Source organism: Podarcis vaucheri, assembly GCF_965113315.1.
Source record: "Podarcis vaucheri genome assembly, chromosome: 17".
NCBI classification, from domain to species: Eukaryota; Metazoa; Chordata; class Lepidosauria; order Squamata; family Lacertidae; genus Podarcis; species Podarcis vaucheri.
Window position 1 is genome coordinate 31,578,315 of NC_138755.1, and position 26,478 is coordinate 31,604,792.

The window sequence follows — 26,478 nt, forward strand, 5'->3', positions numbered from 1 at the left end:
GTGACAAAGCTGCATCTGGCGAGCCAGCGCAGCACACAGAACGCCGTTTACCTTCCCGCTGGTAAGCGGTACCTATTTATCTACTTGCACCCGGGGGTGCTTTCGAACTGCTAGGTTGGCAGGCACTGGGACCGAGCAGCGGGAGCGCACCCCGCCGCGGGGATTCGAACCGCCGACCTTTCGATCGGCAAGCCCTAGGCGCTGAGGCTTTAACCCACAGCGCCACCCGCGTCCCATTTTGGTGTGCCTAATGGTGTGTAAATGGGCCCCTGAATCTGGAATACTCCCTTGCTTCCATTTAACACACTTGTCTTATAAACCCACAATGCTTACACACTCATTCATTCATTCATTCACTCCAGTATACCTGAAGGAGCATCTCCACTCCACTGAGGTCCAGCTCCGAGGGCCTTTTGGCGGTTTCCTCACTGCGAGATGCGAAGTTATGGGGAACCAGCCAGAGGGCCTTCTTGGTAGTGGGGCCCACCCTGTAGAATTGCCTCCCATCAGATGTCAAGGAGATAAAATAACTATCTGGCGTTTAGAAGACAGCTGAAGGCAGCCCTGTTTAGGGAAGTTTTTAATGACTGATGTTTTAATGTATTTTAATCTTTTGTTGGAAGCCGCCCAGAGTGGCTGGGGAAACCCAGCCAGATGGGTGGGGTATAAATAAATAAATATTTTTATTATCATCATCATCATCATTCATTCATTCATTGAATTTATATACCGCACTATACCTGGAGGTCTCAGGGCGGTTCACAGAATAAAATCAAGATATAAAACCACAAAGTGCATAATCAAAATAAAAAAACTCAATACCTTCCCAAAAACCCCACATTTTAAAAGGGCATATGTTATCAAATCAACCAAAGGCCTGGTTAAAAAGGAACGTTTTTGCCTGCCGCCTATAGGTGTATAATGAAGGGGCCAGGCGAACTTCTCTGGGGAGAGCATTCCACAGATGGGGAGCCACTGCAGAGAAGGCCCCTTTTTGTGTTGCCAACCTCCGGACCTCTCAAGGAGGAGGCACACAAAGGAGGGACTCAGAAGGTGATCTCAGGGTCCGGGTAGGTTCATATGGAAAGAGGCAGTCCTTGAGGTATTGCGTTCCTGAGCAGTCTGCAATATAGCAGTAGTCTTGTTCAAAGCTCAGCAGTCCTTTCCATTCTAATTTTTGGTTCTTGGTGCCAGATCTGAAATGTGACTATTTAACAGGCATTCAAGGATATAGCAGCCAGAAAGGGAGTCAAAGCATTACTAGGGGGAAGGTTGGTCTTTTGCTGTAAACCAAATTGCAAAAATCCAAGCAGGCCATGGAGACTAAATTGCAAAAAAAAAAAAGAACTGTTTTTGCTATAAAGATTCTGCTATATAAAAATTACTGGAAACCAGTTTTGGTATAATGGGTGATATATTTTCTTTGACGCTTGTTTGCTGGATGCTGTATGGATTTAACAATGAAAACATTTTCTTTATATTCCAGAGAGGTAGCTGTGTTAGACTGCTGCAGCAAAAGCAACAATAAATTCTAATCTTTAAGTACTACAGGAGTCTCTTTATTGCTTTGTTGTCCTGTAATACAATAATGAGAAGAGTTAGAAGGATTGTTGATCATTTAAAGCAGTAGAACAAATACAAGTTGACCTTATTCTAGTTTAATCATAGCCACCAATACCGATTGTTTCTGTTTGGGATTGCAGACTTCTTACTGCCTTTTATGGCTGTTCTAGATATATTTCCCCTGTATTTGTGTATATATAAATATATGTAAATCTGCCAACAAAATGCAACGCTTCAATGGGTCTTTGAAGGTGGGGGGGCACAAGATGCCTTTTTGTTCTTTCCACATCAGACTAACATGACTTACCTTTCTGGAATTCATCAGCAACCTTGAAAAGTGGAGGCTGGGTGGGATTCACATGTGTAATAAAGCAAATAGTGGATTATTATTATTTTTCTAGTTGCATAAAATATATTTGCTTCATTAGTGAGCAGCCCTTTTCCCTAATAGGATTAGTGCAAAGAATTATAAAGGATCTCCATATCATCCAGCACTCTTGTTCGTACGCCACAGACACTGAAGGGCATTTGTATGGAAAGTGTATGTCAGCTGTCGGAGCCTAGCTAAAGAGGTTGCTGGTAATCAATGGCCACATGGGAGAGACAGAGCCATCATTCAAGGGGAAGACTGCAGCTTTTCCTGCCATGGTTCTCAGATTCACATGGACAAGAAGGAAAAATAATGACTTGTTAAGTGCCACCAGCTATTAATGGTACACCGCTAATAAGAACTTGGATAGAAGGTGAAAGTCCATAAGATAAAGGAGAAAAACCTGAGCACTGAGGCTTGTTGGCTTCCCCACTTTTTAAACAATTTTTTTTTTTTTGGAAGATGGAATTGCTTTTAGTAGAATTCTACTCAACCTCTTCTACAGCAGACAAGCGTAGCTACCATATTAAGCGTCTTGTGCATGGGGAGGCAAACTAAGACACGGGGGCCGGATCCGGCCCAATCGCCTTCTAAATCCGGCCCGCGGACAGTCCAGGAATCAGTGTGTTTTTACATGAGTAGAATGTGTCCTTTTATTTAAAATGCATCTCTGGGTTATTTGTGGGGCATAGGAATTCATTCATTTCCCCCCCCCTTCAAAATATAGTCCGTCCCACCACAAGGTCTGAGGGACATTGGACCAGCCCCCTGCTGAAAAAGTTTGCTGACCCCTGGTCTTGTGAATTTCCTCCCAGCGCTGGAGTTACTTTACAAGAATAAAAAGTATGAAACATAACGGCTACACATTATGCTCCTAGGTGTGCTTGGAAAGAGCATCGCTGTCCTTTGTATGTCAGTTTCACCTTTCTTGAAATCTTAAAAGATAGGGTTTGGGGGTTTGTTCATTTTTTTTTTACTTCTTGCTTTTACTCATTCAGTTTTCATACAGATGCTAAATTCTGTCACTGCTCATACCACGTGCCTTCTGGAAAATGCTGAGTAAATACACTTGCACTTAATCACATTAATAGATCAAAGGAAATGTGCAAGCCTATTACAATCAGTTAATTGCTACAGAATAATTTGAGGTTGTCTGCTGGGGCACTGCAGAGCTCTGCTATCCCCACAAAATCAAACATGGTTGGGTTTTTTTTTTCCCCTTCCTAAATATTATTTGTTATTACTTAGCTATTCTATTTGGCAAGACTATAGGTCTAGCTCATCACCTTAATGCACAGCCTCATGCTTCCCTCTGCCAATAACTATAACTTACTATTTCAAAAGTAAACGCCATGCATAGACTTTCTAGCTGCTGCATCCACATAAATAATGTATTAGGCTTCCTGTACTGATGGATGCTGGTTGGTGCATAGAGAATGGGGGAAGGAGTGGCTGGACAATGAGCTGTAGTAGAACCGACTGCAAACAGTTATTACCCCCTAGACAAATGTTTTTTAATCTCATCAACATCTACTACTCAAAAAATTATTGTAATATCTTTGGTGCTTTTTTTTAAAAAAAATGGCAAAAGCTTAAATGATTAATTCTGACCCTCCCCGTTTTACACTGGACACGTTCATTTTTCTTGCTGCAGCAATTCTGGAAGCGACTATTGTCCGTCCGCTTGATGGACTAAAATAACCTGGTTGGTGATTCTATTTTTGTTTTTGTTGATGCATTGCACTGTGTTCTTTGCAGCAGTTCAGAAGCTGCTTGTATGATGCAGAGCAGGAGAGGTTCCGCTTTCCTTTCAGCTCACCCTGCTGGTGTTCGGTCAAAGCAAGGTTAGAATTCTGCAAAGGGTTGTGCGTAGGGACCATAACATTTAAAACACAGTTAGAACATGTCTGAAATTGTCTTTTTCCTGTCATGGCTGTGAAGACATTGAATTTGACCTCTCTTCCCTTTTTCCTACCATACCTCTTTCTTAGTAGAATCAGCAACTTCTTAATGACTTATCTGATTATGCAAGCTTCCTTGGATTTGATATGGCCTGATCATTGATGATCAATTAGGCTGCCTTACATCTACAAAGAGCCAGCTTGGAATGTGACAGACACCTGTCAGGTGGAGGGATGTGTGGTTTCAATTTTTATTGCCAGGAGATGTCTACATACCAAAATTGCAAAAGGGGTAACAAAGTTTAGAGCTATATGGCAGAAGTGTAGATTTTCAAAACTCCTACTGTTGATTTGGAAGCAATAATGCCACTGGCAGAGGAAGGGGGTGCAGTGAGTGTGGTCCACCCTGGGCATCATCCCTGGGGGGGGGTGTTGACATTGCTGTGCCCCCCCCCGGACACTTGCCACAGGCAGCATCCCCCTGGGCCACTCGCAGCACCCCCCTGCCCCTGGGACGTTCACCATGGGTGGCAAAATCACATTTCAGTTTACCAGAGTTGACAAAGACTGCCTCTCCTACCTCACGAAATTTGACGACGATATTTTGAGAGGGGACATAACCTGTACCAAAAAATGAGTGAAGTCAAATCAATGTGATGTTTTACTCTGACATCTTGAATCAAAATGGTGGTCGGTGTCCCAAGATAGATGAAGATTGCCATTCCCACCACAGGAACCAAGTTTGGTGATAATATATTGAGAGGTGGCTAGACCATAGAGAACAGATAGCCAGACAGATAAACCACTTTCCAGAATATATACTGGCCTGAATATAAGCCACACTTTTATTTCTAATTCCAAACGTGAAAATTTTAAGTGCAGCTTAAATTTGCAACCTTACAAAAAATTGGCTTTTACGATATCACTGTAGGATTTTCTTTTACATTTGCCATTTATAGGTGTGAGTGCCTGTGGAATTTAAAGGGAGTGGCTTATATTTGTGTATTGTCATTTCTTCTATTTTCCTCTTGAATTTTAAAGGTGCGGCTTATTTGCAGGTGCGGCTTATATTCGGGCCAATACGGTAGATGTTTACCTGTAGTTTTATGTGAATGAACAATGTACTGGTGTACATTCCTAGAGACTCCTTGCTTTGCTTCAATTGTTTATTTCATCTGGTTGCTGCATAATGTAGAATTGTCTTTCAACAAATGCTTCATCTTCTAGGAGATAGTTGCATTCAAGAATATGCTAGGCTATTGAGGAATCCATTTAGGGAGTACAGTGAATCTAATTTAAGGAGCAGCTGCTGGATATTTAAAATCTGACAGCTTTTAGTGGCAAGAATAAGACTAATTGTGCTAATTCTAAAAAGTAAACAGATTTAGGTCTGGGTGGCCAACCGAGATTAATGGTAGTAAACATTTGTTGCATTCTCGTGGGCAGTGGAAGGGTTATTTGAGCAATTTCTCCTTTTAAAACAGTGTTTTTCTTCTAGAATAGTTTTCTTGTAAAAATAGTCCCCTGTACTAGGATGTTGGAAAGCTACTTTATCTATCTTCCTTCCAACAGAATCCTTGATGCTAACAGATTGTTTCCCTGCTTAACTCTTGGCAAGAATATAAATTTAAACTGGGACAAATCTTGATTAGTGTTCACAATTTGGCCACAAAATAAAGTAAATCTGAAAATTCTCCAACCCTTTTTTGTGTGGGGGTGTTGTATATCACTAACAGTATGCACAGTTGCCATTACATTCTCTCTTTTACAGCAGTCACAAATTGTATGTGGGATCACACATACTGTCCGGTCTTATAGAATAGTGCTTGCCTGCCTAGGGCTTCTGTTGAGTAAATCCCTTTTTCTCCTTAAGTCGTTCTCAGCCATGACACTTATCTAGTCCATTATAGAAAGCCGAGCAAGTTATATTCAAAGCATCCCTCTTCATATACTGTCTGGCAGAAAGGCAAAAGATCTCATGCTTATATGTCAAAAAATGCTTTCCTGGACTAAGGCTTATCATGCTTCTTGCATGTTGTACCTGATACAGTGGTACCTCGGGTTAAGTACTTAATTCGTTCCGGAGGTCCGTTCTTAACCTGAAACTGTTCTTAACCTGAAGCAGCACTTTAGCTAATGGGGCCTCCCGCTGCCGCCTCACCGCCGGAGCACGATTTCTGTTCTCATCCTGAAGCAAAGTTCTTAACCCGAGGTACTATTTCTGGGTTAGCGGAGTCTGTAACCTGAAGCGTATGCAACCTGAAGCGTATGTAACCCGAGGTACCACTGTACCCTGGTGAACCAGGACTTTTTTCAAAGGCAACTCACAAGAACTCAGTTCTGGCACCTCTGAAGCGAGCACCATTGCCCATTCTAAGAGAATATGTTCATGCACCACTTCTTCTGGCACCACTTCTTCTGGAAAAACAGCACTGCTCAGAACCCTTGCTAATTCATCACTAAATGGCTTGGGTCCCCAGTACTTGAAAGAACATTTTCTCCAATACCTCCTGACCCAAAAATTGCTGTCTGGGAGAGAGGCCTTACTTGTGGTCTCACCAGTGTGAAGAATGAGGATGCAAGATAGGTCATTCTCAGTGACAGCGTCTCAGATATGTAACCCCCTCACAAGGAAGATCTGTCAGTCCCCCTTTTTATCTGCATTAAGGAAATAGGTAAAAACGTGTTCATTTATCCAGACTTTTGGCCAATATTTTAATGAAGTTGTAATTCCTGTCTATATTATTAACTTCTGAATTGTTGTGTGTCACTTTAATGAGATCTGCCCTGGGCTCCCCTTGTGGTTAAAGGGCAGCTTGCACATTAGAAATAATAAATAGTGCTAAATTATGCAAGGGCATATCTCAGCTGTTCTACCTCACAAGGAAAGCAGAAGGAGGTTTTTTCTTACAGTGTGACTGTAAGGAAAGAATATAATAATATAAAAAGCTCAATTGAGATGAAATTGAGAAGAGTGTTTAAGTGTGCAAAACAGGTCTGCAAAAGTGGAATTCCATGATAGTCTGGCAGCCGTGTTTGTTCCTTCATGTTAGTTTAACTTAGTCCACAACTTTAAATAGAATTTTGGTGAAAAACTACTTTCCTTCTTTCTCTTTTGCCTGTACTGTAGTTACTTGCATCATAGCTTTAGCAGGATTAAGGTATGGATAATGTATTTCATTTTTCTTATTGATGTAGCTGTTGCAAAGCCTTGGGAACCATCAAAAAGGATTTGAACAAAGGACTTGGAAATAGATCTTAAGTCAATGATAAAGCATTGTTACCAGCAGCAAGTTTACTGCAGAATCTCTACACTTTATGCAATATTTCAGTATGCAGTGGTTTTCTCTGGTTTTCTCTTAATGTCACTGAATGCAGGTCATTAAATAGCTTTTCTTTCTGCATTTTCTGTTATATCACTTCCATTCTATGATTTCACAAAAGGATTTCTTTCTAAGACTGACTTTGCAGTCCTAAAGTAAACTTATATCCCCCTCACCTAACGTGGATTACTTTATTAAATCTCATAGATCTTAACCCATTTGATAATATTTTCTGGCTATGCCAAATGCCAGTGTTAATAACTGGTGGCAATTGTACAGCATGCGACTCAAGGGTGGAGTTTTGTTTTAAAGTGAACATGTGGTTCTGAGGTTGCATTCTGTCATGGTCTCTGGAAGTAGTTTCTAGTGAGAGGGCCGTTGCCATGCTTTATTCAGTTCTGTTCAGTACCAGACTGATGTTAGTAAAGCAGAAATGATTCAGAACAAACTGACTGAAATGATGCCTAGGCTGCAGGGGCTGACAGGAGAAAAGATTGAAAGAGTGAAGTATGTGGAGGTTGCTCAAAAGGCTGCTGTGCAGAGGAGATGGGATAGCAGAGGCCTGATAACCTAGGGCAAGCGAATCATGTCTGAGCAATCATGCAAGGATGCTTTTGTGAATGAAAGATGGCTTAATTCTAATTTCTATCTCTCTCTGATGCTTTATATGATACAGATATAGTATCCTCTCTCTCTCTCTCTCTCTCTCACACACACACACACACACACACACACACACAGGAGGGAGGCAGACATGCTAGAAAAATTGTGGATTTGCAAGACTGTAATTTCTTCCACTGAGAACAGTCACTATAAAGTGGGTCAGAAATCGAACATATTTTTATGTATTTTTGAAAAAAATAACAGACATTTGAGAAAAAAATTCAGAAAAGTTGCTTGGTTTACAGCAAAGAAAAGCAAAAGCAAAACAAAAAACCACATCAGCACCTTAGAGATTAACAAAGCTTCTCTGTTATCATTGAGCTTTCTTCAGCATAGTTCAGGCATCCCCAAACTCGGCCCTCCAGCTGTTTTTTGGGACTACAATTCCCATCATCCCTGACCACTGGTCCTGTTAGCTAGGGATGATGGGAGTTGTAGTCCTGAAACAGCTGGAGGGGCCGAGTTTGGGGATGCCTGGCATAGTTAATCATCAACAACTAGACAGTCGCACTATAGTATTTCCTGGGAATCTTTTCTTCACCACAAGCCATATGCTGAAACTGAAAGTTTATTAACAGATTGAAAATGCTTGATTCAGTGGCTGCAGTCCACAAACCATAGATTACAATGAGTTTTTAGTGTGGTGAGAGTTCTCTGTATGTTGCCACTTATGTAAGCAAGGTTGTGAAGCAATGGCTAAGACTATCAGGTTTCCTCCTGCATTTCAATCACTTGAGAGAGGAGGCGGAGTCTAGCCGAGTCCAGCCCTACCATGCTAAATCTCAGTAAACAGCAGAGGCATGCTAGAGTCTCTTGCACCTTTACCAAGGAGCTGTATCAGCGCCTTCTCACCCCCCGAAGAAAATCACTTTACTATAATAGCTACATTATAAATTAATGCATTTTATGCAACCCAAGTACAGTGGTACCTTGGTTTAAGAACAGCTTAGTTTATGAACAACTTGGATTAAGAACGCTGCAAACCCGGAAGTAGGTGTTTTGGTTTGTGAACTTTGCCTTGGAAGCAGAACATGTTCCGCTTCCTGTTGAGTGTGTTCCATTTGTAGATTGAGTCCCCTGCTGCTATGGGAAAGCACGCCTTGGTTTAAGAACACTTTGGTTTAAGAACAGACTTCCTGAACGGATTAAGTTTGTAAACCAAGGTACCACTGTACTCAAAGCATCTAGAGCAGAGGTTCTCAACCTGTGGGGTCCCCATATGTTGTTGGACTACAACTCCCATCATCCCTGAGCTCTGGCCTTGCTAGCTAGAGGTGATGGGAGTTGTAGTTCAACAACATCTGGGGATCCACAGGTTGAGAAAGACTGGTCTAGAGTGTGGGTGAAGCAAAGAGGAAGGGCAAAAAAGTGCATGTGTTGTGCCACAGTGCATGGATGGGAAGCTTCTTGCCACACATATATATAATACACTCCATAGTGGTTTTAACAATCCCTAGGTATACCTCTGCTTAATATCACTGACTTCCTCATTTAATAGCTTTAATCCTAGGTGGTATCCCATCCAAACATTGATCAGAACTTTGAGTTATCAAGGATGCAGGGTGTCAGTGATTTTCAGTGCAGGGTGCCAGTGTTTTGCATAGCTTTGTATTCCTCTCATATAACTCATGTCCACCTTGCCTTAAACGTCATCTAACTATCACGTGTACACTCATCAATCTTTATTTTTCTTCTTTCCTACTGCTGTCCTAATGTGTGCCTTCAATTACCGAATTATCAGGAGTGGGGAAACCTAAATCTTGGGCTAATATATATGCAGATTTTATCTTACGTTATTCAAGAACAGGGTTTTGATTTCTAAGGTTCAGGAAAAACATGAAACCTCAGCTATTATTTATGCTGCTCACTGCCTAATTTTTTACCAGGAGAACATGTGGAATCACAGTCACATTAAACCACAGTCAAATTAAAGCTTACATGAGTATACTGTACAGAAGAATCACAGAGCTGGTTCATGCCAACATCACAAGAATACCTATCCAAGGCACAGATCCTGTCAGGTGCTGTTCCGGTTGCTCGAGAGTAACCAGGCAAGACTCCGACCTGCCTTTTACAGGCTTTATTTTGGTGCAAACCATTTACAGTGAAGAGCGTCATAAGTTCATGTCTGGCTCAATTGCTAGCAGAATCCGGGAGTGCTCTGTTTTTGTACCTCCCCCAACATAAAAGTCTCGTCACCCCCAGCCTTTTCTGCCCCTCCCTGTGCCTCAGACTACTGCGCAGGATGGGCGATGGCAAGGGCGTGCTCCCCGCCTCTCCAGTTTGCTGAGGCTCAGTGTTAAGTCTCTTCCTAGCATCCTCTGGCCCTTGCACCTCTTCTCCACTGGAAGTGGGGCTTTCCTCCTCGCCGGAAGAGGAACTGCTTTGCAAGATTTTTGGAGGCTCCCTGTAACACAACTGCCCTTTGATCTCTCGCCTCTGAGCCGATGGCAGTTCCCTGACAGATCCTTGTGGAAAATTTCATAGCTTTTTACAAAGAATGATGACAAAAACCCAACAAATCACCTAACACTTCTGTAGGCACCAGGTTCCCAGGTTCCTTAAGGGCTTCTCCTTAAGGTGGTCTCTCTCCACTCCTCAGGGTGGGGCAGACCCGCAAGCGATGCTGTGCAACAGAAGGCTGTGCTGCTATGCTGCTGCTGAACGCTCCCTTACCTGGGTTGCTTCTCCACCAGTGGCAGAATCATAGAATCATAGAGTTGGAAGAGACCACAAGGGCCATCGAGTCCAACCCCCTGCCAAGCAGGAAACACCATCAGAGCACTCCTGACATATGGTTGTCAAGCCTCTGCTTAAAGACCTCCAAAGTAGGAGACTCCACCACACTCCTTGGCAGCAAATTCCACTGTCGAACAGCTCTTACTGTCAGGAAGTTCTTCCTAATGTTTAGGTGGAATCTTCCCTCTTGTAGTTTGGATCCATTGCTCCGTGTCCGCTTCTCTGGAGCAGCAGAAAACAACCTTTCTCACTCCTCTATGTGACATCCTTTTATATATTTGAACATGGCTATCATATCACCCCTTAACCTCCTCTTCTCCAGGCTAAACATGCCCAGCTCCTTTAGCCGTTCCTCATAAGGCATCGTTTCCAGGCCTTTGACCATTTTGGCTGCCCTCCTCTGGACACGTTCCAGTTTGTCAGTGTCCTTCTTGAATTGTGGTGCCCAGAACTGGACACAGTACTCCAGGTGAGGTCTGACCAGAGCAGAATACAGAAGCAATGGGGAGGGTGGCACCTGTGGCAGCACTGCCTCTTGCACTTCCTCCACCTCAACCTGGTGGTTGAGTCGACTCTGGAAGGCTCTGTGGTGGCCTTTTCATCTACTTGAACTGGAAATTGAAAGGACTGCAAGCAGAAACTGACCACCCTGGCCCCAAAGCCTTGAAACCAAGCGAAGTGAAGCTACTTCTCATGGAAGAATTCTGATTGCTTTATTCACTTACTGCAAAGAATGCTCAACATTCAAAAATTTGGTGCCTTTAGTGGTTAAGCTTGCTTGCATTGAACGGAAGGTATGTTGTTTTCTACAGGCTTACATTGGAGTGGATGAATTATCAGTATTAACCAAAATTCCTCCCTAGTGCCTCTTGATTAAAGCTCATAGAGACGCAGTAGGCTCAGCGGTGCCAGGAAAGCTGATGCAGTGTTCAGTCTCCAGCAGCTGCTGATTAAGGGTTCCTAGCACGTTCCATCACTATATATTGACACATTGGGTTGCAAAATCTCCAAAGAAGCTCCTACAGTGCCAATAAATCTGCTTTATGCAAATGTTACTTACATTTCCATGACCGTACTTAGGCTATTCTTTTGTGCAATAAGGATCCAATATGAAGCAACAAAGAGGGGGAGCTGCATTTTAATATTTTGCTGAAATAGCACCAAACGCTAAGATTAGGGTGGGCGAGTTTGGCGTCCTGATAACTTCATTTCTTCTGATCTTACGTAAAATGACAGTCAAAATCAGAAGAACAACTATTGCATATATTTCAGTAGTATGGATCCGACAGAGATCTGAAAGTGGGAGGACAAGATTCCCAGTGATGGACAAATGCACGCCCTTGGATATATTCAATAGGGAATTCTAAAAGAGATGTACGTTTTAAAATCATTGTTGTGGTAACTTTTCATAGAAAACACTGGTGCTCTTGTGAAATAATAATGATATGGTGTGGGGCTACTTTCCAAAAATGGTGTCCCTGGCTATTTTTAAAAAATTATTGGTGTAAACAACTGCACAGAAGGCAATGGGGCAGTGAGGTCTGTATCCCAAAATTCCTTTTCTTACAAATATAAATAGCTTTATTTGACATGACTTTGTCATGCAAGTCATGAACCATCTATAGGAATTACTCGGTCTGTTGCAATTCTCGCTGATAGAAAACCTTTGACTATTTTTCATTGGGAAACCAAATGTGAATTTTATTTGCCAGTTAATTGTGTTTGGTTTCTACTCAAATTTATAGTCCTTGAAAGTGGACTGTAGTGGAGCTGATGACATTTTACTCAATATAATTAGTAAATGGTTTGTAAATACTAAGAAAGAGTGGAAGATGTCAAACTGAATAAACTTTAGCTTTGGTCCTCTTTAATTTTGGAAGACAAAACATAGTATTTTTCAAGCAAGTTTTCCCTCCCATACACAGCTAATGCAATACTAATATAGAATTGTGTTCAAAATATTTATTCCAAAATCTAACACGTGGATCGTATGCTTGAGAAGCTTCTATTTAAATAAACAAAAGCAAACAAACCCTGTCCTTTAAATCATAATTGTGTTGCCTGTGATGAATTCTACTTACTAGACTGATGAGAAGGCAAACTTTATCTCTAGGTAGCAGGCAGAAAGAAACTGCAGCTGAAAGGCCTATGTCCCCTGGGAGGGATCGGATATCCGACAGTCTTAGCATTAAGTCCAGCCCATAAGGCTGCCACCTACAACCTTCCCCACCCTCATCCTCGTTGCAGCTTTGTTAGATTGCTCTAATCGATTGCCATCCTTTCGTGACCACACAGTGGGAGAAAGAGAGAGAGTCTAACTGGCTCCTCCATTCCTCCCTTAGATTTTATGGCCTCTCCTCCATCTAATTGGATGAAATAGGAAGTCACCGGCAGTGCTGTGTTGCTGGGTGTGCTGATTTAACTCGGACCAGCCCTGCAGAGGGGTGGGGGTGGGGAGAGAAGAAGGGAAGCAGAGGGAATCTGTATGTCAGAAGAACAGAGTGAAGGAAAGAAGAAAGGGAAGAACTAAAGGGAAGGAATACTGGGGAGGGACAAAGAAGAGGGAGGTGGTAAGGACCGAGGACAGAGTTGCCATTATCTCCTTTTCGAATCTCTCTGTAATGATATTGCTTGCAGTGATGCCCAGGGAGCAGGCACCTGCTGCTCTGTAATGATTCAGCCTCTTTCTGCCGGCTCTTTCGCACAACAGGATGCTGTTGCTACTGTCATTGCTGCTGCTGCTGCTGCCGCCGCTGCTGCTACTGCCGTTCTTACTGATTTTCCTTTTGCTCCTGCTGCATGACGGCTGTGTTTTCCTCCATCTAAGCAGCCACCCGACTCAGATGCTCAAGGTGAGAAGCCAGCCTCTCGCTCTGGGCTCTTCGTTCACTTAAACAATTTCCCTCAGGATTTCAGATTCTTCTTCTTTCCCCTTAATCTTCTTGTTTTTCGCTCCGTGAAGAACTGAGATGGCTTGAGAGGAATTATAAACAACAATTTTTTAAAAGTGAGCAAGGAGGAGGAGCAGGAGCTGAATCATTAGCAGAGGCTTTTCTCCTTTCTGAATATTTGGAAGGATTTCTCCCCCTTTATTTGGATCGTGTTCTGACACTTGAACTCTTGATACCGATGCTGTGATCCGGTAAGATTTCTCTGGATCTTTTCCCCCCATCTTTTGGCTTGCTTGTTAGTGATAATGGAAAGGTTTTTTGAGGCCTTCTAGAAGAGAGCTCAACTGAAGAAATACATGCTTAAATATGTCTGAAGCTACTCTGGAGAGTTTTCCCAACCCCTCGAACCAGCTCAGTCCCACTCCATCACTCGAGGGGCTTCCTGCTGAAGAGGACATACCAGAGAATCAAACAGCAGACACAAGGGTGCAGGGAATAGCAGGCCTTGCTGCTACTTGCTGTGTGTGTCTGGAGGCAGAGCGGCTGACAGGCTGCCTCAACTCTGAAAAGATCTGCATTGTCCCGATCTTGGCTTGCCTGACCAGCCTCTGCCTCTGCATTGCTGGCCTCAAGTGGGTCTTTGTGGACAAGATTTTTGAATATGATTCTCCAACACATCTTGACCCAGATAGGATTGGGCAAGATCCAGTGACTGCCGTGGATCCTACTGCACTCTCTGCTTGGGTGCCATCTGTAGTGCATACTTCTTACTTTCCAGTACCCACCAATGTAGCTAACTTTGAAGTCACAGGGCAGCCTTCGGGTTCACCAGTTCCCCCTGAGGTTGCTTCTAAGCCGTCTCCATCTAGAGGTGACCAGTTAGAGGATCAGTTTTTACTCTCTTCAGTGCCCTCCTTACCCCCACCTAGTATAGAACCTGAAGTGAAAGGGTCCACGACAACATCTCTGCCACAAGAATTTGAAACTAATATCCAAACAGCTCCACCAAAACTAGGTAAGCATTCAATCCTATTCCCTGTGCAGAATTGTCATTCATATGCGTACAAAACAGGTGCAATCGACATTAAAGAGTATTCATATTGTGATGATACGATTGATACTAACAGATTTGCTAATAATTAAAGAGGCGTGTGTTAGCTCAGATATTTGCTTTAGCCAGTCCTTTTGTTAAAGTTGCAAAAAGAGATACTTGAGAAATCGGGGGTGCTAGTCATGTAATAATGACAATAACTTTGTTCAACTGATGGTACTTTACAAACAGTTCCTCTGGTCCATTTAAGTAACGAATTGTATATGACTGTTATCATCACTCCCTTTTGATCTTGATTCTTTTGTGTCCCTGACAGATTATGCCCTTCAACACTCATTCATACTCCCTCCCCTTAAGTTAGCTGGTTAGTGCAAAGAGAAAAAAACAAAACTGTTAATTTAGCAAAAGCAATGAAGTCCTGCGGCACTTTAACCAATTTTACTATGGCATGAGTTTTCATGGCCACAGTCTGCTTCATCAGATGTATGGAATGTGAGCTGCACTCCTAGCATATGATGAACTGGGCTCCAGTCCATAAAAGCTTATGCCCATAAAATCAGTGAAGTCTTCAAGGTACCACAAGACTCTTAGTCTGTTACAGCAGAGGTGCCAAGCATGACTATCCCTCTGGAAATTTGTCAGTAATTCTGATCATTTATATTTCCAGTTAGAACCTGGTACCAACCTGTACAGATATGAGCTACTGGCCCAGTATACCATTGTGTATAACCCTTCCATTTATGGCTAAATTTGAGCAATAGCTTGCCATAGGCTAAAGCCCTGGAATCTCTTTATATTGGGAACTCTGTCTTGGGGAGTGTGGTTTAATGATAAAGATGAAAGAGACTCTAAGCATGTGTGGAGTGCACTTCCTTTGCCACTGAGTAATTTCAGCCATGTTCCAATATCTGGGATCAGGACAAACCATTTTCTGCTTGGAGGATGTTGCTTTTAGCCTGATAACTTACATTTTTTTAGAAAATCCCTGGAAACATTGGAGGCAAAAGAATATCAATTTGTTTAGATGTATAAGCTTGCCCATTCTGAAACAACATCAACAAATTTATTGAAATTCACCCCACCCTTTACTGGCTTGTGTCTAAGCTCCACAAAATAGCTTAAACTGGAAGATCTAAACTCTAAAGTTTCTTTTTCTTTTATTCCTCTATGTAGGAGACTGGGCATGAACAAGCTTTTAGCTTTCACTTGAACCTCTTGCTATTAACATATTTTAGAGAATAAAATGCTATGTTGGAAAATAAAATTGCCAACGTTTTTTTGAAATGCAAATCACTGAAATGACACATAAATAGTGAACTTCTATTAAACATGCAAAGGGGGTGTGTTTTGAGAGGGTGGTGATATTTAACAGAGATGTGCAATGGTGAACACTGATTTGTTTGTTCTTATAACATTGTAAGCTTTATTCCCTACCTCCTCACCCCCTTTTTAGCTAATATACTTTTGAGGTATTATTTCGAGAGCATCATAAATCAACCACATGGTCATTTCTGGCAGATGTATGTCAAATGTAAAAAGATTAGCAGTTATACCACTAATTTACAGACCAATCCTATGCATGTTTGCTCATGTGGACTTTTCTGTCTAGTAAGTATGTTCAGGATTGAGTCTTCATTCACCAGATGATTTGAACGGTATAACGAGAAATCTCCATTGCTAGCAGTGCAGCTACACCCATCTGCAGGAGCTGTGGATCTTGCCCAGTTATTATAATAGTCCAAATGTGAGTTCTGCAGAGACAGGATTCAAAAGGCACAACATTACAGCTCCTTCAGAGATCCTTTGCATGAGAATCCATTACAGAAATACTGGCCGAAACACAACTTACCTGAGTTGATAGTCTGTCAGATTGCTGAGCAAATAAAGTTGATTAGTATAACAAAGATTGGTCATGTATTTGCCTCGTTGACTTATGGAGCTTAACCAATTTTAGGTAGATGGGGGACATGGGGGGAGCAAGCTTCTTTCTCACCTTTTTTTTGGGGGGGGGGTCTCCTTAGGAATGTTGCCATCCCTCTGCAGTTGGCAAACTGAACATCGTTTACAAAAAGCAGCTTCCCGTAGGAACAAAAATGACAAAGACCTGTAAAGAAGCAAAACCGAACGTATACACAGACTGCAACATTCTGTACAACAGAGAAGAGTTTATGAATTCAGTAATTTGAAATTGAGACAGAATTTGCTCATAGCCCACCCATCTAGTGGGTTTCTTGAGAGGAGTGGGGGGAAGGTGGCCTAACAGCAAATCATTATCTGCATTCCTCTCAGCCCACATTTGCAGAAGGGAGGTGGTGGAGGAAATTTTGGAGGATTGCAACAACTGTTTTGTTCTTTAAGTCTTAAATTCCATATAGGTATTTACAGAAGGAGTAAGGAACTTGTTAACTGATTTGTCTTCGGTTTGCGTTGAGTAAGAATATTTACTTAGACGCATAAGCCAATACATGCTTTAGAACTATGAAGATCCCTCTAGAATTGGTATGGGGAAGCAAGTCTGCAAGGTACTTGCCATGGCTCTGAACTTACCATGTGCATTACCTATTTCACGCAGTGCAAGTCATTTGGGTAAGGGAGGGTTTTATTTATTTATTTAATCCTCTAGGTGGGTTGTAAGAGCCGGGTGGGCACTTAAGCAAGTAGATATTTATTCCTAGTAAGATTGCAAGGCTTCATACCAGCACTTCTTCAGGGCTAAATATGTGCTGTCATCGTTCATAGTTTGAGACTGACATGTCATTTTTGAACCAGACTTTTTGTGGTTACAGAATCCCATTTTCTCCTCTCCTTTTCATCCAACTCAGCATATTCTGTTTGGGGCTCTATCTTTCAAGGTCATAGTCTGACAAGGGCTAATTGATTCTTCTCTGTACTGGAGTCTGGGGGAGAAGCAATCCTAGTAATTGTCTCCGCTGTCTCGAGAACTCTTATACCTTTTAGTACCGTACACTTTGTATTTTTTCAATATAGAAATAATCCCTTTTCTTCCCTATGCATTCTCATTCTAAATTAAATGTCACCCTGGTTCTGTTGAAATAGGAAAGAAAACCTAGTGTTTTACGCAATCATATATAGGGCATATTCATATACACATCTGAATGATGTATCTATGGTTTACATTATATTCTTGCCATAACCTGCAATCTCTCTGTGAAGATGAGTTGGTTTCATGATTACTAATCATGCTCAGATGAAATAGTGCTTTACACATAACCCACAAAAACACCTTCGTTACTATAATGGTTATGTTCAGGACGCTGCAATCATTTCTGTGGTAATAGCTATATTGTATTATATCGTCAACATTTTTTCCTGTTATTAGAGCTTATTAGAGGTTTGAGCTTTTTTCATTTTCTATTTGAATGAACTGTAAGGAGTTCCTGTGCAACATTTGATCACTAGCTTCAAATAGCCCAAATATTTGATAGTGGCTTTTTACCTACCACTCCCTACCTGGTTTCACCTGCCAGATTCTGACTCTTTGTTTCTTTGCACGTGCATAATGACTAACAGAAAGGCACAGTGTGTGTGTGTGTGTGTGTGTGTATAGATAGATATAGATATAGATATAGATATAGATGATATAGATATAGATAAAATTTCTATCAGAAGACTTTGTGTCCCTGTTGGCCAGCAGGAACAGCCCTACTTAAAGAGTCCCCTTGATGCATGATCAGCAAAAGGACAAAGCAGTGCTTTTTAAAGTGGTAGCTTCAGTCCTATTTAAGTTACTGTTGAGGAAGGCCTAACTAAATCTAAGGTTGCAAGGTTTTAGGAAACAATGGCTGTGATCCAGTCTAGGCTCTAGGCACACCTGGAGCCTTCTTGAGTAGGTGGGAAATAGACTTAATAAATCTAAAGCAAATAGATTATTCATTGTAAAGATGGGGGGGAGTTGAATTAGGATCTTGAACAGAGCTAAGGGTGACTTTTCACAACTGCACAAAGTTTGAGGGCAGTAAAACTCACTCAACACTAAAGGTAATCATTGTGCAGCAGGTGTGACTTATTTTCAGTGAGTCTTACTCCCAGATAACTTAAGAATAGACAGTCAGCCAAGGAGGTGTGAAATGTAGCCATATTAACTTTTCATTTGTGAACAGAACTCTACTGCAAGCTTTATTAATTTAATCATTGTGTCTCGGTATTACAAGATAGACAAAAGTGGGTGAGATTAATCTCTTTAATTTAATAATGGCTCAACCTCCATAAAGTGTGTTATACCCTGCCCCTTGGCATCCTCTGGTTCATTTTAGCTAATGCCCACTCTGCTGTTTTCACAACTTCGCTGTCCACCCTTCCTCACACCCTGAGTTGGTCTTTGACAAAAACTGCATTAGCATGTATGATAAAGCTTCATACCAGGATACCTGTTGCCACATCCTAATTATACTACAGCTTAACTAAGATACTTGCTGATATACTTGATAGATATATTTGCTGTATTCAATTCTGGAGGTGTAATGCTTTTCATCTGATAATACTTAGTCACATTCTTTGCTGCAGAATTAATTTTAACTTTATCTAGTAATAGAGCTGTCTTGAACAGCACACCAGCTTCACCTTGTAGATGCAAGTGGAGTCTTCAACTGTAAACTCATCCTCCCCAGTAAAAGAAGAGTAAACACTTTCTTTTCCCTTTCCCTTTTTTGAAGTGTCCATAAGAGGAACTTGTTGGGTCAGGCCAATAGTCCAGTATTCCCACAGCAGCAACCCTATGAGAAGCTCAAAAGTATGACCTGAGTACAACAGCTCTCTGCCAACCTGCCATTGCCAGCAACTGATATTTAGAGGCATATACTGCTTATGACAGGGGGACGCGGGGGGGGTGCTGTGGTCTAAACCACTGAGCCTAGGGCTTGCCAATCAGAAGGTCGGTGGTTCAAATCCCCGTGATGGAGTGAGCTTCCGTTGCTCGGTCCTAGCTCTTGCCAACCTAGCAGTTCGAAAGCATGTCAAAGTGCAAGTAGATAAATAGGTACCACTTCGGCGGGAAGGTAAACGGCGTTTCCTTGTACTGCTCTGGTTTCGCCAGAAGTGGCTTAGTCATGTTGGCCACATGACCCGAAAAACTGTCTGTGGACAAACGTCGGCTCCCTCGGCCAGTAAAGCGAGATGAGTGCCACAACCCCAGAGTCGTTTGCGACTGGACTTAACTGTCAGGGGTCCTTTACCTTTACCTTTTACTGCTTATGACAGTGAAGGCAGAACCTACCCATTATGGCTAGTAGTCATTGATAGCTTTATCCTCCAGAATAAATGCAGGGGCTGAACTTAGGGATAAGTTACGTATTTTTTTTAGTGGATCAACAATTTCACATTCAAGCTCTTTAAGAACTCATGTGGGGATGCCTCCCAGATCCAGCAATTCACCAGCTTTTAATTTTGTCGATAAGGCCTAGAATTTTGTCTCTCATCACCGCTGTCTGCATCAGTTCCTCAGACTCCCTTCCTGTGAAAGTTAGTTCAGGAACAGGGACCTCAGTTTGCATCTTCCTCTGTGTGGCGTTCAATCTCTTTTTGTCTCCTTTATTATCCAAAGGACCATCTCCCTAGGCAGTCTCCTGTTGCTGATGCATTTAAATAATTATAGTGGTTGGGGTATTTGTGCTTTTAGCAATATGCTCCTTAAACTCTTTTAGCATCCCTTGTTGTTGTCCACTCCGCTAGCATTTATTTTGCCAAAGTTTGTGTTCCTTTTGGTTCTCATTTGGATAAGACTTACATTTTCTAAAGGAAGTTTTCTTGCCTCCAACAGTGGACTCTGTTAGTGGACTCTGTTCACTAACCACCTAGGGACTACCTTTGTTCTGGTGGTACATTTCTTGATCTGCAGTATACATTCTAACTGAATATCAGTTTTTGATAGCACTATGGTCACTATTCCCAAGTGGTTCAGCAACACTTACACCGGGTCCTGGGTGCCACTCAAGATTAAGTCCAGGGTCGCCACCCCTCTGGTTGGCTCCATGACCAACTGTTCTAGGGCACAGTCATTTAGAGCAGTGTTCCCCAACCTTGGGCCTCCAGATGTTTTTGGACTACAATTCCCATCATCCTTGAACACTGGTCTTGCTAGCGAGGGATAATGGGAGTTGTAGTCCAAAAACAGCTGGAGGCCCAAGGTTGGGGAACACTGATTTAGAGTATCTAGAAATTTTCTTTCTTTGCCTTGACTCGAACTCACATGTAGCCAGTCTGTCTGAGATTAGTGGATATCACCTGTTACTAAACCAATCAGTGTCAGTGCTGATCTGTGACAGTGTTCATTTGGTCTTCCATATTCATTCATTGGCAACCCAGTGAAACAGGTGATAACCAGTGATTAAAAAGTGATTAAAAAGTTCAAACTCAATATTGTACTAGGAAACGAATAAATTCTTTATTGGTGTTCACTGCATCATTTAAGATGCATTGTTCCCTTCAAATAGAATATAATTTTATTAGGATTTTTTAGGAAACAAAAATAAATTGAAGCATTTAAAGTACCTGTGGAAGATAGTAGAGATTAAAAGTGGCATAAGTTTAAGTCTATTACTTAAATGCATTAGTTGTTTTTTACCTGAAAGGCCTCTAAGCATAAATATATTATGCCATAGGGACAAAACCAAAATGCATCTAAAATATTACAATTTCCATACACCTTACAACCCTCTACACCTCCCATAACAGCTATAGAAAATTTGCAGGACAGTATCAATAGAAAAGAATCAGCTCAGTCCATCAAATTATGAGGGGGAAAGGTAAATCTTTACCTGCTGCCAAAATGATGTTCATGAAGGTGCCAGGTGGATCACAACGGGAAGAACATTCCACAGAAGTAGAGCCACAGCTGAAAAGGCTCTCTCCTTTAACGTCATCGTTCAAGCCTCCCTCAGAGTAGGGAACGGAGAAGGACCTCAGAAGTTGATCTATGACTCCTCTGGGTAGGGTCTTTAAAATATTGGGGTCTTGAGGCATAAAGAGCTTTAAAAGTCTAAACCACTACTTTGAATTAGGCTCAGAAGCCTACAGGTACTAATTGCATTAGTACCGTACTAATTGCATTGACAAAGCAATCAATTAGAGCAATTAACATCGCCTTCTAACTTCCTCCAGCCCCTCTGTCTAGTTGTAAAACAGAATTGGTAAGTTTCCTAGCATACTAGCATTCGGGAATAAAGTTAATAGTTGCCCATCTAGGTAGGGCTGTGGTTCAAGATCCTTTGGCGTCCGGCTGGGTGAAAGCAAATAAAGCGAAGTTGGATAGACAGCAAGCAGAGAGACTTGTGATATTTACTCAACATTATGTATCAATAAGAAACTGGACAAGGAGGATGCAATTTTCCATCATTTCCATTGATTTTGTTACTTACGTAGGTGAACCCACAGAAATTGTTGACTATGGATTGTTGTAATCTGTCGGGGGAGGGGTAATAACTGGGACCCCTGTTTTTCCATCACATTAATTTGGAGCATTCCAACAATGTTTATAATTCCATGTCCATTGCGGCACTCTTGTTCCATTCTTCTCATATCTTTATGTTATCTTTAGTCTTCTTCTCATCCAAGATGCCAAGGTCTCACATGATGGTCAATGACACCTAGCACAAACTTCCAGCAAACCTATACATAGTATCACAGGCTTGAACTTTTCATCCATTTGGCTTGATGTTTGCTGTAGTTAATAGTTCTGCGAACCTAGCAAGGTCCAGGTTAGCATAATACAGTGTGTTCTGTTCTGTTGTACAATAATGTTGTTAGTTGCTTTAAAGTTTAAACTTTGTTAAAAGGTAGGGAAATAACACTTGATAGTTCAGTGTCTGTGTGCTATCCTACATTGCCTTGCCATCCTTTCACAAGTATCTTCACTGCAGTAAAAGTCAAATGCAAGTGAATTGGTATTACAAGGGCTGGTGCTGTGACGTTTTTGTTGTAACATCTGTATGTGATCTTAATTTGTATATATTTTAATTCTACTAATGCTTAATTGTTTAAAAAGGTGGGGTGTGACATGTGGGCCTAGTTGATCTCCTGGGAGTGAAAAATGAAAACATAAAAGTGGAAATAAAAGCAGTCTGGTAAATATGAATTGAGGGTATGGCTGTCCTTTCATCTATTTCCCTTGGGCTCATCCTCCATCACCCACAGTCCCCTTTTTCTTCTCCAACTACACCCCTGTTACCATCACCCAACTCCCAAAAGACCAGGAGGGAATTAGAATGGGCAGCTGTCATTATCATTTTTCTGCCTTTTCATTGTACAGAACAAATGGCAGCTGTTCTCCGTCTTGCACTAAGTCCCCAGAGAACAGTCTTAAGCAGGAAGGAAGGAAAAGAAATCTCCCTTCCACACTGTTACGGAAGTTGTGCATTGACTGTCTCTTCCTTAACCCTCCACACAAGATTCAGGAAAGGCAGAGTCTATGATGCACACCAAAACTTCAAATTTAGGTATATAGTCAAAATTAGGCTTGAACCTGCAAAAATCAAGTAAGCAAATGCCTAACTACACAGCCTCTGTGTGAGCCTTTCTATAAATGGAAAGGCTTCAACATATCTAAATCACATTTGAAAACTGGAATCCTCGCTTTCTAGATCATATATGTGAGTGTGACCTTGAGTGGAATAGCCAGGTGTGCATACATATTTTGGAAGAAGGTGTCACATATCAGAACGATACGTATCTTAAATTCCTTGTATTAGTAGCAGCAGAGTAAAATAATAATACTGCAGTTACCCAGCTGATGTACTATGCCATTTTGAATAACTAGGCGATACTTTATACACACGTGTCATGTGATACCATTCAAAGTGTCATTGTACCCCACTCCCATTTAGAAATTTGCTAGAAATAGCTGCCATCAATTATCCTTTTTCATTGTTTTAGTGATGCTTTATTTGCCTTTGTGCATTGCAGATATGTACAGATGAATTTCCCTTCAGTTTGCAATACAGTCGTTTTTATTTTGGAACAGAAAAAAGAGTCTTTCCCAACAGCTGACAGCAAGGCAAAATGGTGTTTCCAATAGGGCAATGTTTCAAGTTGATGTGTAGCTGTGCATTTATTCCGCAGTATGCAGCTAGAAAGATATAAATGGAAGCTTTTATGCTTTGAACATTTGCAGTCTTGCTAATGGAAATGCAATAGATTTTGCTGCAGAAACCTAACTCGGAATCAATACTGATGCAGGGAACCAGCTGGTTCAGCAGTGAAGCATGTATCTATAGAAAGAGATAGAACCCGGCTATACAGGCTCCTGGAGTCCATATTAATTTGGGATAACACGGCTCAACCAAGCTTGGAAAGCAGATTTAGCCCCACCCATTTCTTAGTATGGCCTCATTGATGGACGAGATGGGGGAGTGGGAGTTGAGGGGGGGGGACTTCACTATTCCATAAATCACTGAGGGTTAGTACATGTGACGTTAGGAGCAATGTAGTTTCTGGATACAGCTGAATAATGCTTTGGTAATTGTGCTTGCTGTGTTCTATCTATCCTGCAGCTATTCCTATACTATATCTAGCACCAGCACAGCATAATGAATGACGAATATCAGAGGTCAGCAAAAGTTAAACATTTGTTCACAAACCATGCATGTAATTGTAGGAAACTGGCAACTATTTCTAGTCAACATATATATATATATATATATATATATATATATATATATATATATATATATATATATATATATATATGCTTTCGTAGATTTTCACGGGTACAGGAATGCAGGTTTTGGTGTCTTCGGGTGTCTTCCCGTGTAAGAGTCGGGGTGTCTGTGCGACGTTTCGACGAGGTCTCACTCGTCATCTTCAGGCTGGTGCTTTCGGCTTCTTGTTACTGGAACAGAGCAGAGTTTGGTGTTTGAGTTCCTATAAATACTGTTGAGGGGTGTGGTGTATAGCCTCCAACGTTCTGGGCAGAGAGGAAGTTCCTAGATTAGTGTGCCTTTTCTTCTTTTGTTCCTTAATTACTTGAGGGATATCTTGGGTGATTTCATGAGTGATATTCTGAATATCACTGGGTGGGTCATTAAGTGTAGATTAGTTGCTAAAGCTTTCGTGTCTTGACCTCTTGAGCTTGTGAAGAGTTTTTCTGAGAAGATGGCTGTGCTGCATTTAGTTGTGCTCTGGCTTGGCTTCGTGTATAGGGGCGAGCTATGGTTTTGTGCCTTGTGCCAGCCAGATCTGTGTAGGGATTGCAGGGGGGTGCAGCATCCGGAGGTGCCACTATAGTTTGGCTACTGGATGGAGTCTGTAATATGTCTGTGGAGAGGGTCTGGGTTTGGGTCTGGTGTGGTTGATTGGTGACGGCGTTCTGTGTGCCTCTGGTTCTGGTGTCGGTTTTTGTGGGGAGGGCTAATTTCCAGATGTCTGGCAGGCGGGACGTGTCGTCACGCTTGTTCATGTTGTGAGGGTGTTTCTCTATCTCGATGGCTTCCATGATTATTCTCTTGTGGTGATGTTCCATGTTAAAGAGCAATTTGGAATCTGCAAAATTAATTTCGTGTCCTGTTTCTTTCATGTGTTGGAAAAGAGAGGAAGTTTTTTCTTCTTTTTTGACGGCATTCTTGTGTTCTGCGATACGTGCATTTATTCGTCTGTTTGTTTGTCCAATGTACGTGGCTGGGCAGACTTTGCAGGGTATTTCATAGACCCCTTGGTTTTCCAGCTGGATTTTGTCTTTTGGGTGTGACGACACGTCCCGCCTGCCAGACATCTGGAAATTAGCCCTCCCCACAAAAACCGACACCAGAACCAGAGGCACACAGAACGCCGTCACCAATCAACCACACCAGACCCAAACCCAGACCCTCTCCACAGACATATTACAGACTCCATCCAGTAGCCAAACTATAGTGGCACCTCCGGATGCTGCACCCCCCTGCAATCCCTACACAGATCTGGCTGGCACAAGGCACAAAACCATAGCTCGCCCCTATACACGAAGCCAAGCCAGAGCACAACTAAATGCAGCACAGCCATCTTCTCAGAAAAACTCTTCACAAGCTCAAGAGGTCAAGACACGAAAGCTTTAGCAACTAATCCACACTTAATGACCCACCCAGTGATATTCAGAATATCACTCATGAAATCACCCAAGATATCCCTCAAGTAATTAAGGAACAAAAGAAGAAAAGGCACACTAATCTAGGAACTTCCTCTCTGCCCAGAACGTTGGAGGCTATACACCACACCCCTCAACAGTATTTATAGGAACTCAAACACCAAACTCTGCTCTGTTCCAGTAACAAGAAGCCGAAAGCACCAGCCTGAAGATGACGAGTGAGACCTCGTCGAAACGTCGCACAGACACCCCGACTCTTACACGGGAAGACACCCGAAGACACCAAAACCTGCATATATATATATATATATATATATATATATATATATATATATATATATGCTTTCGTATATATATATGAGAGAGCTTTGTTCACAAGTTTTGTCACTATCCCATGATCATCCTCAGTGCTGCAGTAACCTGGTTTTTTGTTTTACTCCCTGTGCTCTCACAAGCTAATTGCATATTGACTGATGCTTCAGTTAGCTCTTGACTGCTGCTAAATTCCTAAAGGCTATCCAATGGATTATCTTGAATGGTTGTGGTCTATGACAACTGATTGGCTTGGGGTATGTTTGTATGTAATGCATGATAGTTGGCCACTTGACTTGCAGAGCAGTGCAGACATATCCAGCCTACATATGAATTCTTATACGTAGTAATGGGACCAAGACTTGTTTTCCCACAAAAGGTAGGTCACCAGTGTGATACCTACAGATGTACATAGGTTCACAGAGGCATTCCTTAAGGCCCCTGCTCCTGATGAAATTAGATTTGAAAGAAGCATTCTTTGGAAGCCAATAGAATAGGTTGTGGTGTTGCTGTCATGCCCAGGACAGTATCTGGTTTGCAAATATGCCCCCCAAGTATGGAAACTCCCGATGCGGACTCTTGATGGGTGTCTAATTT

At 41.9% G+C, this 26,478-nt stretch overlaps 1 protein-coding gene across 17 annotated transcripts in view; it reads left to right on the forward strand.

Moving 5' to 3' along the window:
• The window catches only part of NRG1 (neuregulin 1), a 499,123-nt gene that overhangs the window by 386,622 nt on the left and 86,023 nt on the right, over positions 1-26,478 (forward strand). For 2 of the 17 annotated variants that reach the window (XM_082204831.1, XM_082204835.1), the window contains exon 1: positions 12,853-14,465. The exons of 14 other annotated variants lie outside the window; for them this stretch is intronic. In XM_082204831.1, coding sequence (XP_082060957.1) covers positions 13,817-14,465 — 649 coding nt within the window. In that variant the 5' untranslated portion in view covers positions 12,853-13,816. Of the gene's footprint in view, positions 1-12,851; positions 14,466-26,478 lie in introns of those variants that run through there. One more of the 17 variants, XM_082204817.1, reaches the window with a different exon arrangement.